This window comes from Rhipicephalus microplus, chromosome 4 (assembly GCF_043290135.1).
Source record: "Rhipicephalus microplus isolate Deutch F79 chromosome 4, USDA_Rmic, whole genome shotgun sequence".
NCBI classification, from domain to species: Eukaryota; Metazoa; Arthropoda; class Arachnida; order Ixodida; family Ixodidae; genus Rhipicephalus; species Rhipicephalus microplus.
In genome coordinates, this window is record NC_134703.1 from 79,774,360 (window position 1) to 79,791,952 (window position 17,593).

Consider the following 17,593-nt stretch of genomic DNA (forward strand, 5'->3'; position numbering starts at 1 on the left):
AAATTTCGTGGTCTCTTTTATAAACAACGTTCTCGAGCTATGTGTTTCGATTGAATACTTTTATTTCGCGTTAACTTCCCTGTTATTTTTATATGAACAGGTTCTTGTTGTCATCAGCGTGTCTTACCTTCCCTTCCTCGTAGGTCGAACATTCATGGAAGAGGGCTGTACTGCAAGCGCAACATTGATGGAGGAGAGATGATAATTGAGTATGCCGGAGAAGTGATCCGAGCAGCCCTCACGGACAAGAGGGAGAAGTACTACGAGAGCAAGGCGAGTTGCCGTCCTCGTCTCTTCAAGGTTGCTCCGAAAGGGGCCTGTTCGTGGTTTTTTCCATAGAGTCTCCTAAAATTAACTACCAGAGGGGACTCTGGTGCTGCGATCGTTGGCCACTATGAGAAATTCGCCTAGTCTTCGTGCTTGCGGGCTTCGAACGCTCTTGTGGCTTTGTTTGTTGTTGTGTTTTGGTTTTGTCTCTTATAAAAGAGTCGACTATATAAGAGTCGACTGTTGTGAATTTCGTGCGCCAACTTGAGTTGGCGAGCCTGAAAAGGTCATGGTGGTGAAGCGTAACTGCTATACCTTTGTGTAACTTAGTCTTGCGGCAAATGGATTCAAGCCACCTGGAGCCAAACGACTTAAAGAACAAAAGATTACACAAATCTGTGTACTACCCATCATTTCCATGCAATCCGAAGCGCCATGCGTTGCAGCTTCCACAGACACTAGCTCGAGAGTTCCCTCTGTTGTACTTAATGGAAACTCTGTGGTTCTTTCTACTTGCTTATTGGCTGACAGAATGGCAGGAATGGGAACACTGATATAAATGACCATTGGGTATGAGACACCAGTGCGTCTACGCTAAAATACGAGTTTATAAAAAAAATGTATATGTGGAAGCCTGCTTATAAGAGACATCTCGTATAAAAGACACGAATTGTCGTTCGAAGCATGCCTGATTCAAAATACAAAATAGGCTTATTTTGTATTCAGAAATCCTTAACAAGTGCAAATAAACCGATTCGCTCACAGTATAATGAAGAATAAGGTCTGAACTACTTCTTTTGCAATTTACCGCACTTCATTTCGCATGAAAGTAGTCCACGAACTTGTCTTGCTTTTTGTGCGCCGTCACACCACTGTGTCATTTTTCATACCATTGAAGTTTTCTGAATGAACAAATTCAGCACTTTCGGTTATAACAGCAGCGATTGACACCGAACGCCGATGCAAGCTTTGCAGCGTGGTAAAAGATTGGTTTGCAGTAGTGAGCAGCATTGGCATTTTCATAACCGCGCGGTACTTGCCGCATTGCACCTCCGCGGCACCACTAACATAAGCCATGACTGTGGCATCGATGCAGTCAGAAACAGCTACATCACCTGCACTGATGAAGTCACTCGTTTTCAAGATGGTGCCCAAAAGCACTAATAAGTCACGAAGTACACAAGGCACTGTGCGCAGTTGTCAGTGGTCATGATGCACCCGAAGTCATCCTCTGGTACTAATGCCCAAGGGGAAACAATTCACGACAATGCTTTGCTTGACGTCACTCCAAGCACCAGTGATAATTTTTGTCGCTGCAAGTGGGTAAATGTTTGTTCGACTCTTGGCTGACGATATATCGGGAACGAGGCGAGAAGTACGCAAGTCCACAAGCCACAACCAACAATGCTGCCCACAAAAAATAAAGGAACAAGTCCCTACCATCGACACGGTGGTGAAAGCGATGTCAGTGTGGTTCTGCAGCAAGCAGCTGCTTCTTTGGCAGGGAAAAAAAAAAGCAAGAAAAAGTGTAGCCTCAGAGATGCGTGTTCTAAAACCAAAAACACCGAAAGAACGTTACGAGGTTGCACATCTTGAAGGCCATATTTTTTGGGCCCACATGCCATTGTGTGTGAACAAACGAGGAAGGGAGCGTGAACATTGCAACGAAATTGCCAAGTCTTTTTGCATTCTCATTTTTGGTGCCCTCAGGAAATGGTCTTTTTGAAAGAGAGTGTGCCCGCGCATTAAAACCTGAAGATTGCGTATCAAGGATACCAGTGCCCTTGCAAGTGCTGCACTACCAACCAGATAAATGCGATACAGTTTCCTTTTTGTTGCTTGCATGCAATGAAAAATCAGAACTTGTTGAAACGCGGTTGAAAAGTTATTAACGTTTGTTGAGAAGAATGCACTTTCTGGGCTTCAGCGTGGTGTTTAACATAGCGGATGTTCCGCTTTTATATATCTGGAATGTTCCGCTGTTGGGTATATCTGGGATCGCCTGTATGCATAGTTAAAGGGGCCTTGCAACACTTCATCAAGTAGCCATGGAATGGATTTATGCTAAAGGAGCTTATTGCCCCACGAATTCATGGCCCTCGAAAATTTTAGAATCTATCCAGTACGAGCAGAGTTGCAAAGATTTGTCGCATGGTACAATTGCATTCTCTCGTCTCTCGTCCCAACGAAAGCACTGGAAGCCAAGCAGGGAGGGATGGCACGTGGTAAATAAATGCGTCACATGCATATTGTGACCTCGAGCATTTTTTCTCTTCCTCTTTTTTTTTTTTCATCAACACGTGGCTATTCAGTGAAATCGCACGCACCACGCGTGGGCAAGTAGCGGCCTCTAACGACTGAGGGCGCCATGCTCAAATCAGCCAAAGGCTGATGCAGTGGCTGTGACTTGTATTGCCATTTGTTGAGAGAAGAGAAAGCAATCTTTAGCTGGCCTTGAAAATTTATTGCGAGTTCCAAGCCACGTGCTACATTTTAACGTTTGGCTCACGTGTCTTGGGAGCCTCGACTCCCGATCAACAGCGCTTTCTGACCATGCTTGAACAGTGCTGCGAGGCCCCTCCTAATCACCTAAAGGGGTTGTGCTGTGTGTGACCCCCCCCTCCCTTGAAGGCGGACCCCATGCACGCTCATATGTACAAATGGTGCAAGCCGTTTTAGGGGCGAAGCTCCTTATGCCGTGGGTCGTACGTCTCGTGTCGCCATAGTCGTCAAAGTAGCATTGCATTCCATGTCAATAAAAACGGTGTCGCAGCATATCCACGGACTGAATGACGATGAGTAAGGCAAAGCGTCCGTCAGTCCGCCCATGCGTTCGTTCGCGCATCCGTGTCAGGTGATCTGGCCTCGTACTTCTGAAAAATGTTGAGCTTCCAGACATCGGTGGACAAAGCACTGACGTTTGCCTATACCTCGTTAGTCTTATGCTCGTGCACTCGTATTACCACGAGGACGGGCTGCGAAAAGCTTCGCCCCACTTGTCATCATTCACCTCGTGGTTGTGCTGTGAATTTGTTTTTGTTTTTTGCTTGTGACCTTGCTTGAGCCATTGTGTGGGATATTGTGTAACCCAGCTTGTGTTTGGTTTTTAGTCACTGAGAGAGAGAGTTATGAAAGCTGCAAGATGTCATCTCAGCTTCGTCTGCTAAATCTAATCATTCATATTTTCTGTATGTGTCAAGTATCTCCCACCTAATTTTTAGTGCTAATGACTGGTTCCAAGACACATAAAATGTTGTGTTACTTAAAAGGTATTTACCTCGTACTACAATGTGCCTAGCAGAAACTTGATCTCATGTATATTTTTAAATTGAATAACAATGCATCAGCTCCTGTCACACTCACAGCTTCCAGTTTTAAAATATTTATCTGCGTTCTCGTCTGGAATATGTCAATTTATTAAGTTAGCAAGGTGCCAGGAATGTAAAAACCTCTATGAAGTGCTAAGATGGGCAAGTTGTGTTGTACAAATAGAAATGAACAGCCTTACTCCTAGGATTTGACTGCGAACTCGTATTAATTGTAGGTTAACAATCTGGGGCCTTGAAAGCAAGACTGATTATGGCTAATTGTTGATTGCAGGGGATTGGTTGTTACATGTTCCGCATTGACGACCACGAGGTTGTTGATGCCACTATGCATGGCAATGCTGCCAGATTCATCAACCACTCCTGCGAGGTGAGTCGGATATTGTTACCATCGGCGTTTCAGGTTCAGAAGCTGAAATGTCAGTGCCATGACGTATTTTTTGCTTGCTACTTGCTTCAGTGACCAGCAGGGACTAGCTTTTCTTATTTCTGTGCTGCTGTGATGTTTTTACAACACCGAGTTTTAGGCCAGAGTTTATTAAAAAGTTGCATTTTTAGGAAGTTCCCGTTCCTGTTATGCATATATACAGCTGACTTAACCCTTTTAGAGATGATGGGACGAAGCAGTCCCACGTTTTATTATTCAGTAAAAACTTCCTCCTCCACTGCACGTTGAAATCAGCGCTAATATTTTATGCTGTGGAGGGTAAAAAACATTTAGGAAACCAGGAAAAAATGTTTTTTAAGTTCACGTGACACCGTGTTGGTGATGCGTTGAGCTGAACTTCTTTTTGCTATGCATCAGTTTGATAAGATAGTTATTCCAGTTCATGCAAGATGGCTAATGTTCCAGATATATGGTATTTTTTTCCTTTCCTGAATTTCAAGAGAGGTAGATGTAGTATGAATCTATGTAATTTGTTTCAGAGCTGGAGGTGTAAATTGGCCGATAATTGACTCCAAAAATGAAGCAGTTTTTTTCTAAGCACAACTACAGATTAGACTCCATAAATATTTTTTTTCAAGTTTTATGTACACTTACATCGCATGGCATGCTTTTTGATGGAGGATACTTTGATATTTCTTTTTTTTGTTTTCTTTTTGTGACTACGGTACCAGTGGCAACAAGACTGAAAGCTGCAGTTGTTAAGGCGTTGTTCCTGGAATTGAGAACTAAAAGAAAAAAATGGCAAAATCAATGCTCTAGACGGTGGGGAAGGGAAAGACAGCGCGAATATAAGACATCTTAGGGACAAGCGAATACCTCAGACATGGATGGAGTTTGTAAATGCATTTGCAGAATCCAGTGCATTCTGTGATACCACATTAATGTGGCTTGCCTTGATTCATAGCTGCAATTTTATTCACGTGTGGAGATTGTGGTTTTGTTACACTTCTTCTAAGGCCCGTCATAGGTCAACGGGACACACACCTTTTCTTTTTTTCTTGTAAATCTAATTGCCATATTTAGAGAAAATGGCTTATAAATTCTAAGTACCTTGTGATATTCCGCAGGCTCTTGTTGTGTGGAAATTATATACTCTTCAGAATGCATGGTGGTGTCTACTAGGTAATTTATTCCAGCATAGTCATGTCCTGTATGATTAGCAGCATCAGCACATTTCCTACTGACACCAGCTGATGAGTTTGTGTTTGCCGCATGCGACCATCATGATTATGCTTTGATTGTGAGTACCTTCTGTCACCACTAATTTGGCCACTATCATCAGCAAATGCTTTGGTAAAATCTTATTTTTCGTTGCGCATTTACTGATATCTTTGATGGGTGCTTCTCTTTTGCAGCCCAACTGTTACTCAAAGGTGATTACTGTGGAAAACAAGAAACACATTGTGATATTCGCACTGAGAAGGTGAGTCATGAAAACAAATAAGATGCAGACCAGTGCACTAAGGGAAAATGTGCGACTGCATGTAAATGCAGATCAACTCAAAGCTTAAAGGTATTTCGCCACGTTTTTGTGCTGTCTAGTATACCGCATTTTATGCTTTCATCAGGCCAGAGCCTCGTCTATTTTTTCCATGCCAGCCATACGCGCCCAATCCAGCTGTTGACCATCTCCTATAGCCCTTTACTGGTCTTGCCCATTGCCCAGCCTTTGCGTGTGCTTTGCAGTCTTGGAGGATAGAACCCATCATGTAGCGCCTCACAACAGGAATTATATCAAGTAATTTTTTGTTCAGTTGTGTGCAGATCCGTGGGGTGGTGTCTTGCATACCTCATGTTCACAATGTTGGCAGTCACGCTGGCTCATTTAAGAGATACGGTGTTTTGAGGTAGTGTATCGTCGTTCGTGGAGCTATGCAGGCAACCAATGGAGAAGTGTCGCAGCAGTGCTACTGCACGCGCTGACTTTAAAAGTGCTGCGATGCAGCGGCAGCATTGTTTCGAGCGACAAGGAAGGAGCACGAAGGAACAAAGCTGACAGACATATTGTTACGGATGTGATGGGTTTATTTACACTGAAAATGCCAGCGCTCAACCGTCACTGCCGAGTCACCATCACTCAAGAACCTCCTACCTCCTCTTCTTTCTCGCTCTTTTAGTCCGCGTTACATTTTCCTCCGGGCAAAACGAAGCTCACTGAGCGAGTAGAAGCGAATGGTTGTTGTAGGACCTCAATTGGGAAATGTGCGCAATTTGCGTCTTAAGCGAACGTTGGTTCTGAGCTGTCACTTTAGCAACAACATAAGTGATGTCACTTGTGGAGATAGGTTTGCACGTTGGTTCTGAGCTGTCGCTTTAGCAACAACGTAAGTGACATCACTTGTGGAGATAGGTTTGCACAAGGCTTACCTACTAAGCGCAACCGTGTAGGGATGCGACGTCCTCCACTGCCGCTGCGTGCGAAGACGCTGCGGCCGGGTTCGTCGATTTCTCCGGCACGGCGCAGAAACCATGCATGAGGCAGGATAACAACAATGGGTTTATTAACCAAAGATGCAGCACAGTGCGACACTCACGGGCTTGCAGGCCGTATAGGGAACTCCGCAAGACCGAGCAAGTACGCTTGCCTAGGGCGCGACGACTCCCGCACAAGGGCCGAAGTCGAACGCACGAAGTCGAACGCACGAGCGAATCGTCGGGCGCAACATAGCTCCTAGGAGAGGAGGATGTCACGCGCGCCCAAAGGGAAATGGCGCTGTGTTGTGACATAAGCGCGCGCAGCGTAGCGTGCCCAGACATGCCAGCGCGGGACGAAGCCGAGGCTTGACTCGTCCTGACCAAGAGGCGCCCTGGCAGCTATCTTGGCGAATGCCGGTGATTATACGCGCCCTGGCTACGCGGTCGGCGCGCAAGCGGCAGCTGGGGAATGAGGCGCCTTGTAGGGGGGCGCTCTCGATTCCCACACACTCAAGCACTGAGTCATGACGAATGGTCTTGAGTACTTGGAAAGAAGCTTCTGGCAAAGTCCTTTGTTACGAACGGGCGTCCACAGCCAGACGAAATGACCCGTAGCAAAAGTCACACGCGGGTGTTTTGCGTCGTAACGATATTTCGCGCGAGCGTGGGCGGAAAGAGTTCGGAGCCGAGCAAGTCGACGAGCTTCTTCGGCGCAACACTGGCGTTTTCGTTCGTCAAAAAAGGAAGTGTGGTGTCAAGGAAACTTTGGGGATGACGAGCATAGAGAAGAAAGAAAGGCGTACAACCTGTGACCTCGTGTTTCGTGGTATTAAAGTCTTATGTAACAAAAGGTAATACGGCATCCCAGTTCTTGTGATACGCTGCGACGTACATTGAAAGCATGTTGATGATGGTACGATTGGTGCGCTTAGTGAAACCGTTGGTCTGGGGGTGGTATGGCGTGGAATGCAGATACTGGCACCCACAAAGCCGTAGCAACTTTTCGACAACGTCAGCGGTAAACTGCCGGCCGCGATCACATACCACCACACGAGGGGCCCCGTGACGGAGTAATAATCGAGTGCAGGAGAAACCATGACACATCAAATGATGTGGCTGAAGCTACCGCCATCGTTTCAGTATACCGCGTCAGGTAATCTACACACACAATAATCCAGCGGCGGGCGATGGTAGACTTGAGGAAAGGGCCCAATAAATCTATGCCGACTTTTTCGAATGGTGATGTCGGTGACTTAACCGGTTGCAGTGGGCCAGCCAATGGCGTGATAGGTTGTTTGTGGCGTTAGCAGACATCACAACTTGCGACGTAGTGCTTGGTGGTCTTCCAGAGTCGAGGCCAGTAAAAAGGTCGGATATGGTGAAGCGTTAGGGCAAATCCAAGGTGCCTAGGCGTGATATCATCGTGCATGGCTTGGAATGTCGCAAGACGCAGGCATTTTGGCACGACGAGGAGTAGTGTGGAACCATGGCTGGGGTAATTTTTGCGATATAGTAAGGCGTCATGAATCACGAATGGCATGGCGCGTTCAGAGCTATGAGCCACATCGATCATTGCTTTCAGCGAAGGGTCACGCTGTTGCTCGTGATGGAAGACATCCAAGTTTAGGAAGTTTAGGAAGTTTGGAGGAGATTGCAACCAGGTAGTTGTAGAAATCATCATCATCAGCATCCGCAGTCAGAGATGGAAGACGAGATAAGCAGTCACCATATGCATGACATCGACTGCTCTTGTAGGTCACAGAAAAATTATATTCTTGAAGCCGTAAGGCCCATCGAGCCAACTGGCCAGCTGGGTCACGTAGTCCGACTAGCCAACAAAGAGAATGATGATCTGTCATGATCTTGCATTGCCGGCCGTACAAATAAGGTCTGAAGTTTCGGACGGCGAAAACAACCGCAAGACATTCCAGTTCGGTGACCGTATAATTCCTCTCCGTCTTAATCAAAGTACGACTTGCATACGCCACGACGTGCTGGCGGCTGTCGTGATACTGAACCAGCACGAGACCAACACTGATACCACTAGCATCTGTATGCAGTTCCATGAGTGCCTCCGGGTTGAAATGGTGCAAGAGGGGCCCGGAAGTAAGCAAATACTTCAGCTGCTGGAAAGCAGCCTCACACTCGACGTTTCATCGGAATGGGGCGTTTTTGTGGAGCAACTCTGTTAGAGGATGAGCAAGCTGGGCGAAGTCTTTGATAAACCGACGAAAATAAGAACACAGGCCCACGAAGCTACGTAGATCCTTCAGAGACGTTGGTTGCTTGAAGTTTCGGATAGCATTGATCTTTTACGGGTCTGGCCATATACCATCCCTCTGGACTAGATATCCCAGCACAAGTGCTTGACGCTCACCAAAATGACACTTCTTTAAGTTTAGAACAAGACCAGCTTGTTTGACACAATCTAGAACGACGCTAAGCCGATGGTTGTGCTCGTGGAATGTCTTGCCGAAAATAATTACATCATCGAGATAACACATTTATATCTCCCATTTGAGACCACAAAGAATAGAGTCCATGAATTGCTCGAAGGTAGCTGGGGCATTACATAACCCAAACTGCATAACGTTAAATTCAAATAACCCATCAGGCGTGACAAAAGCAGTCTTTTCTCTGTCAGACGGATGCATTGGTATTGGCTAGTATCCAGACCTTAGGTTGATGGACGAAAAGTATGTGGCCGAGTGCAGGCAATCAATAGCATCATCGATGTGTGGTAGCGGATACACGTCTTTTTTTGTGACGACGTTGAGACGGCGGTATTCGACACAAAATCGCCAAGAATTGTCTTTCTTTTTTTTTACCAATATAACAGGAACTGCCCAGGGACTGCTTGACTCTTGAACAACGCCTTTCTGCAGCATGTCGTTGACCTGATCCGCGATCACTTTCCTCTCTGACGGGGATACATGGTAGGATTTCTGGCGTATCGATGTAGCATCTCCCAAGTTGATGCGGTGGTGCATACGGGATTCGGTCAACATGGAACAACGCTTGCCTTCAGTGAAATCAAAGACTCCCGCGTAGCGTGTAAGCAGCTCCTCGCGGACATCCTGCTCAGAAGAAGGCAATGACTTATTGATCATTTGTTTCATCTCGGCTGAGTAGTTGGGCGTAGTCTTACTGATTGCTGGAGACTCTGAAACCATTCTGAAGACAACTGCGGCCTGCTCCTCAAACGTTTCCTGTAAAAACAGGCTCTGAGGCAGCGTTGAGCGCTCACAAACAAGCATGTCCGTCGATGGCTGTAAGGACAGACCGTGGGACCAGCACATTCTTCTTGATGGCGTTTGTATGATTGGGCTCGAACAGTCCAGTGCAGTGTCCTGAGCGGACGTGAGAAGAGCATACGGTAACAAACGTTGGTGTGCGACCAGGGATCGTCACATCTTCAGACAACAAAAGCGCACCGATGGGGGGAGAGTCGGAAAATCGTCAACTATGGCAGTGGGCAACGTACTTTGTAGAAGAATATCTCCAGTTCCTCACTCAAGCGTAGCGTCGCATTCATGAAGGAGGTATATCACTAAAATTACGTCATGAGTTGCGCGAGCCAGTACAGTGAATTCAACTCGGAAATTTTGTACACCAATCAAGAGTATAACTGAGCAAATACTAACGGGACATAACGCTTCGCCTCCAACTCCGCAAAAAGTTTCTTTACGATCCCACGTGAACATTACTTTGTGACCCAAGAAACGGTGCTTGAAACGAAGAGTCGAAATAGCTGCACCAGTGTCTACAAGTGCAAGAGTATCTACACACACCGTCTATACACACACGCACTTTGTTCATCGACATCGCAGCAGAAGGAGGAATTGGCGAAACTGACCGTCCCGCGACTGCACCTTCATCGACCGCACCAGCTAGTTTTCCAGCAGATGCGGGGAAAGCGACCGACGACGCGGATACGGCGACCGGCGGGAACGTGTCAGAGGCGGCGTCTCGTTAGGCCATTGCTGTCGGGGACGGTGGTCAGCCGGGTGAGCGGTCCAGGTTTCGTGCATACAAGGCGGGTACGTCGAAAAACGTGGCGGCACAGGCGTTTCGTGCATACAAGCCGGTTACGTTGAAAAATGTGGTGGCGCAGGCGGCCAGCTGGGACAGAAGCGGGAAATGTGCCCTGGTAGACCGCATGTGTAGCAAACGGGGACTTGTCGGCTTAAATTAGCAGGAGCAGTGGTGGCAAAAGTACGCGGAGACGGGGCGTGCTGTGCAGGAACGTTTCGTGATGACGCATAGTAGTCTTCTGGTAGAGCCCTGGTTGACAACGGTCGGAGGTCTGCAGCGGCACGTCGAGATGATGACATCCGGTGGTGGCCGTGACCCATCGAGGAAAACAGAAGTCGTGGCTGAAATCTGCAGTTTCTATGCGCCGTCGATTTTCGGCGTGGCGCTCTCGCATCCAGTTGGGAGGTGGTTCGAGGCACGCGGCGAATGAGCATTGGTGGTGAGCGTCACCAGCTTGAAGCCGTACGAGCTCTGCACGAACTGCCCGACGGACGAGGAAGGGAATGTCTTTGCAGTCAGCGACGTCCATGCTTGCAACAGTGGGAACATTGTCCAAGAGCCCGAATTTGGGTAAAATTCTCCGGGTCTTCAACGCCTCGAATGCGCGACACTGCTGCCTGAAAGTAGGAGTGTTAAAGTTTTCTTTCATAATGAGAAAATTGTACACGTCCTCGGCGATGCCTTTTAACAAATGACCGACTTTGTCTTCGTCAGACATATTTGCGTTGACGATCCCGCAAAGCTTCAATACCTCTTCAATGTAGGTTGTACACGTTTCGCCGGGCAACTGAGCCCTGCGTGACAGTGTTTGCTCAGCTTTCTTTTTCATAGAACTCGTGTCCCCAAAGCAGGCCTTCAGTTCCTCAATAAATATATCCCAAGTGGTGAGGACATGTTCATGGTTCTCAAACCAAAGCAAAGCGGTCCCGGCAAGGAAGAATACTACGTTCACAAGCTGCGCCGGCGCGCCCCATTCATAGCAACAGCCCACTCTGTCGTAGCGTTTTAGCCAAGCATCCACGTCTTCGTCAGTTTTACATGAGAATATCGATGGTTCAGGCGCCCAGTAATCTGGTTGTTGAGGTCGACGGCCACCTTGTGCCATGTCAGTGGCACTGGCAGATGCAGCAGCGTAGTACGTCAACAGGATTGCTGTGTCGTCGTTCATGCTGATGTTGCGCGGGGGTAGGCCAGCTAAGCGTCTGCTTCTTCGAAGAACTTCTGCTGCGGGATCCAGGACGGCGCATTACCCAGCACTGCTCCACCAATGCTGTCACGGATGTGATGGGTTTATTTATACTGAAAATGCCAGCGCTCATCCGTCACTTACCGAATCACCATCGCTTAAGAGCCTCCTACCTCCTCTTCTTTCTCGCTCTTTCAGTCCGTGTTACAATGTGATATTGGAGTGGGAAACACGTCTATTGCATCTCCAGGTGAATGCGCTCGGACGCACGTGTGATGCAAGTAGCGCTACCCATCATGTGGCATTGTATCATGACCGCTCTTTGAATGAAGGTTCCCATTCAGAAGTGTGTGTTTGCACTGGGATTGAAATAAATAAAACGAGGCCTTGATCAGGCAAAGCTACTGAAACTACGCATGTTGTGTGAAGTCATAGAAATTTCACCGTGCATGTTCACAAAGCCTTTTATAGACTGGCCACTTTGCACGCTGCAGCTATAAATTCGCAAGTGAGGTTACGTCGCATTGCGTGTTTCGCACCTTTGTGCTTTTAATATGCAACATATCATGTTCAGTCACATTTGACTCGCAACTGTTGCGGCAAGTCGTTGCAGGGAAGCTGACCGTCAGTTTACGGACGTTATTCGCAGTCGAGAGTAAGATCAGACGTGTGGGCTAGACCAGCAGCCACAGTAGCGAAAGTCCTTGTGCACTCCCTTTCATGTGTCTAGAAAGTTTCGAGTTGGTCGTTTGTTCTTATTGGCACCAAAGTCTGCATGCAGATGTGCTGATCTCACGTGAAATTGCCTATCACACTGCTGTGAATGCCATTGGTACTCTCGCCATTGCTACTATCTATTCTAAACCAAAAATCTACCGTACGTAACATGAACGTGTTACTCTAGCAACTGCTAACAGATTTCTTTTGTCTGATTATTTGTCTTCCTCGTAGGATTCTCAAAGGAGAGGAACTGACGTACGACTATAAGTTCCCCATCGAAGACGTCAAGATTCCATGTTCGTGCGGCTCCCGAAGGTGCCGCAAGTTTCTGAACTGAGCGGGGCACCCGGCTGCGATGACCGAACTTTCGCTGCCTCCAGGGTGGGCCATCTGCTGTCCCCATGCATCGAGCTTACACTAGTTGTGGGACGTTTGTACATATGCTTTTATTTGCAGTCTGTCGTTGATGTCTGTAGCTACGCCCTCACCACCAATGTCGTGTCCACATTCATCTGTTTTGTTGCATCATTATAATTATTATTCCTATCATTATTATTATTATTATTGCCATCGATCCTCACTTTTTTGTGCCCCCTTTTGAAAGTGCTTCATTGCCACAATTGTGGAATCAACTCTCTTAATTCCCACTATGTACGTATACGACATGTGTGCCATGGTTGCATGCTTTTTATATTTTTTCCCCTGATAATTGTGTGCGAACAAGGCGTTATATCTTTAGAGTTACCGAGTGCTGAAGCGGATGTATGGTCACCTGTCTTTGTTGTCGAGCGAGCCTGCCCTTTTGGTACCTTGTGTAAAAAGTAAAGAAAAATAATAATGAAATACAAACGAATGAGCAAGTAAACAACACAAATTATTGTAGAAAGGTTAACGGAATGAACTACAGATAACACGTTAGTGGAAACCCTCGTAACCAAGAGATATTTTTCTGGTCGGTAGAGGTGTGCGCGGGCGCACCGAGGCCTTGTTTTTTTGATTCGACAAGAAAGAAAAAGATTGTGAGAACAAGAGTGATGTACACGATACCTGAAAGTGCCTTGAGTGGTTTTTACGGGTGCCAACTGTGATCCCTGAAAGTCAACCTGTACATAGCATAGATGTTTTAGCTGTAATTACCACCATCAAGGAGAGCACGAGACAACATTGTAACGAAATCTTGGAGTTATTGCGATGCTATTGGAAAGCAGCAGTGCAAAAATAAAAAAAAGGAAGAAGAAAACGATTATGCACATTTATAAATATCTCATCCTATAGTATATATATATATATATGTATATCTGTTGTTGTGTTCAGAATCCTTGGAACTGTGTGTATTTGTAGTGTCACTGTGGCTTGTAATTGCGAGCGCACATGCTTTGTTCTTGTGTCGTCAAGTCATTCGGCGAGAGCTCTTGGGGATGTGCGCGCCTGAGCCTAGCCCTGCCGCCATTTTCGTTTTGATTGTCGTTTGCTCGGGAGCAAAGAACTGCACATGAACAATTGTAACTCGTTTTTAGATCTTTTTGAATGTGCATGTTTTACCGCACCATGCTGCTGAGGCTATGTGGATAAGATGCGACATTGTAAAATATGTTACTAGAGTGCTTTTTCTTCCCCTCTCCTCTTTTCCCGAGCGGAAGTTGTGATGCCTCTGTTTTAGCACGCACATGATGTTTAGGGCGCAAATTTATTGCCGCAGCATTTTAGGATTAGTAGAAGTGATTGAGACTGTACATATATGAGAATGCATAAAGATGTTTGTTTTCTGAATTGTGTAGCCGTGTTTCCTGATTTCTTAGAACTTATGATTGCCTTCCTCTGCTTGGCTTAACGTGAATGCTTCACCACCGTTAAGTAGAAAAGTTTGGATGAGAGTTTTAAAAATATTCACACGTCTCCACGAAGTGATTGATGACGAGTGGGCAAATCTCGGTCCTAAAGTTCATAATGTCTAGTTGAATTTTCCGACTAGTATAAAGGGTTTGTGCTTGGAGTTTTATATTGTTCAGTGACAATAATGTCTATGTTGAATTTGCCATCTAGTAGAAAGGGTTTGTGCTTTCACAAGCACAATTATGGGAGATATTAGCGTATTATTAAACCTTTTTTTGTGTCTCGCATGTGTTACACGAGCGTTGCCACATATAATGTAAATTGAGTGACATAAAGTTACACAAAGAGCCCGTAACAAAGCTAGGTCCTAAGGCCCATAATGTCTACGTTGAAGTCGCCGACTAGTATAAAGGGTTTGTGCTTATATTGTTCTGTCAAAATTATAATTGATGCTCGTCTACTGTCACCCTTTTTCTTGTTCACATTCACGCATATGTTTAGACTACAACAATGGTTTTTAGGATTGTGCGAATATTCGAATGCTTCGAATATTCGAACGAATATTTGAGTATTTGAATTCACCTCGATTTAAATTTAAATCATTGAATATTTTCGAAGTATTCACAATTAATGAATAAGTGTAATTAGTTTGCATGTAACTACCTGCAAAGGTGGTTTCACTGCACTGTAGGGGTGCTAAGCCAAGAAAGCACTTATTCAGGGGAAATTCACATTGCCGCGAAGCCCCTCTTTAAATTTAAAAGGGCCCTGAAACACTTATTGAGTGAGCATGGTTAGAAAACGCTGATGATCGGTAGTCGAGGATATCGAGAACACGCGAGACAAATATTATATCGCAGCATGAGGCCTGTAATTCACAATTAATTTTCAAAGCTAAAAATTGCTTTCTTCTCTCGGCAAACGACACTACAAGCTGAAAGATGACTTGTCACAGCCAAGAAGGAATATACGGTTATGGTCACAGCCATCGGCTGATTTGAGCATGGCCGCCGCGGGAGAGCGCCGCTTGTCCTAGAATATGTGCTCGACCGCACTAGAACACTGCGTATTAGAAGAAAAAAAATATGAGGTGCTCAAGGTCACGAGGTGCGTGTGACGTATTTTTTTTCGCCGTGCCATTCCTCCCTGCTTAGCTTCCGGCTATTTTGTCAGGATGGGAAGAGAGAATGCAATTGCAGAGTGCGACAAATTTTTGGAACTCCGCTCGTACTGGATTGATTCTAGAAACTGCGGCGGTATATTTGCGAGGTAACAAGCATGTTTACTGGCTGCATGTGTTGCAGGGCTCTTTAAAGGAACATGTTACCCTCAAATCGATTCCTTTTATTAAGCTTGTTATGATGGCTTACATGCTCCAAGTATAATAAAGTTCAAAACGTGAAGTATCTTAAAGGTTAGCACTCGCATCCTACCCAAACTACTACTCAAGGTTGTTTGACCTCTTGAACAAAAAAAAAATGGCATTTGGATAGAGCCGCTATTTCAATTGAAAAGAAATATTGTGCAAATTATTTAGGTCATGATAAATATTCCCCCTTTTTTATGTGTCATATATACCATTTGAATTCAATTTGAAATTATTCGATCAAAATCACTATTCGCTTCTAACCTAAAATTTACTATTCGCACAAGTCTAATGGTTTTCTATTGCTTAGACAGCGGACCTTGAGAGTCGATGACAAAGCTAGATGCTAAGGTCTATAATGTGTACGTTAAAATCACCAACTAGTGTAAAGGATTTGTCCCTATATTGTTCTGTCACAATTACAATTGATGTTCGCCTATTGTCACCCATTTTTTATTCATATACACACATTTTTCGACTATGGCAACGGTTTTCTATTACTTAAGACAGCGGACCATGAGAGTTGATGACAAAGTTAGGTCTTAGGGTCCATAATGTGTACGTTGAGGTCTCAGACTAGTATGAAGGGTTTGTGCTTTTAGGAGTTTTATATGGTTCTGTCACAATTATGATTGATTTTAGTCTATTGTTAAGCATTTTTTCGTGTCCCACATTTGTGTCTTACATCCATGATTCTGCATGACGGACGCCGACAGGGCTTGGCCCCAAGAAACTTTGCTCCAATAGACATGGACTGGCTTCTTTTTGTCCTCTCGTCCAAACTTATTGCGCTTAACGGAGCTCATGAATGAGGTACCCTCTAGCTTGAACTCGCACATCAATTTATATTCTAAAATAGCATGCCTAAGCCATCTATGTGCCTAATAAAACAGAAAGACCGTCTCCTCGATGGGAACCCTGATGGAATGCGAAGCAGCAGCGGTGTGCACGGTGTTGACCCTGCAGGCGTAGACACGGGTGCTGGAAGAACGGTTTGAAGCAAGCGAAAACTCGGTGTAGCGTTTACTCGAGTGAACGTTTGTTTGAAACGCGAAGACACGGGTGCTGGAAGAACGGTTTGAAGTGAAAACTCGGTGTAGTGTTTACTCGAGTGAACATTTGTTTGAAACGCGAAGACACGGGAGGCAGGTTGGGTTTCTTCGCAGAAACACTGTTTGCTCGATGTGCGCCCAAACGTTGCGAGCGGTGGAGAGGGTGAAGCGAGAGAAAGATGACACGTGGCAAGCGGCAACAGGCTTGGAAGAGAGTGACGTCAACGCGCACGCACTGCGAGGGAAGGCGTGACCTACTTGGCACCGCCCAACAGCTGCGGCCAGGGAAGCGCGGTGCGAACGAAGGGATAGCGTTACACAGGCTAGTCAAAGAGCTACTTCGTATCTAATTAGGGGATCTGTGCGTTGTTGTCAGGCTGTGAAATAAGGATTTTTTGGACTTCTGCAACTAGCTGAAGCTTATTATTGCCCTAGTTTTATGCTTACATAGCAAGTACGAACTACCAGTTATAGGTGCTGTGAAAACCATTCACGGCGACTTCGCTGTGGCTGTGACATTCTACTGCTTACGAAAAACCATGGGGTGTCAAAGCATTACGTGTCATACAGTCGCATCAGAGGGTCAAGTTTTTCTTTCCCTTGCGCATTTTGAAGGGGGGAAATGGGGGGAAAAAATCTTGTGTATCCACATTTAACATAAATGGCCGATTCAAAGCATCTAGCCGCCTTCATGAATGGAACTTTTCTCTGGCATTGCGCAAAGCCTTGCGATCCGCGATTGGAACAACCTCTACTGCTGGCACAAAGCTGGAGTACAATTTTCATCATCATCATCATTATCAGCATGACTACGTCCACTGCAGGACAAAGGCCTCTCCTATTTTCCGCCAGTTAACCCGGTTTTGTGCTTGCTGCTGCCAATTTATACTTGCAAACTTATTAATCTCATCTGCCCACCTTACCTTCTGTCTCTTCTCTCTGGGA

At 45.7% G+C, this 17,593-nt stretch overlaps 1 protein-coding gene across 1 annotated transcript in view; it reads left to right on the top strand.

Annotated features, from left to right (window-relative positions):
- The window catches only part of LOC119172145 (histone-lysine N-methyltransferase 2A), a 92,198-nt gene extending 79,136 nt beyond the window's left edge, over positions 1-13,062 (top strand). Inside the window, exons 31-34 of the mRNA XM_037423157.2 lie at positions 144-273; positions 3,868-3,963; positions 5,397-5,464; positions 12,629-13,062. Of these exons, the coding sequence (XP_037279054.2) occupies positions 144-273; positions 3,868-3,963; positions 5,397-5,464; positions 12,629-12,734 (400 nt within the window). The 3' untranslated portion in view covers positions 12,735-13,062. The remainder of the gene's footprint in view (positions 1-143; positions 274-3,867; positions 3,964-5,396; positions 5,465-12,628) is intronic.
- The last annotated feature ends 4,531 nt before the right edge of the window (positions 13,063-17,593 follow it).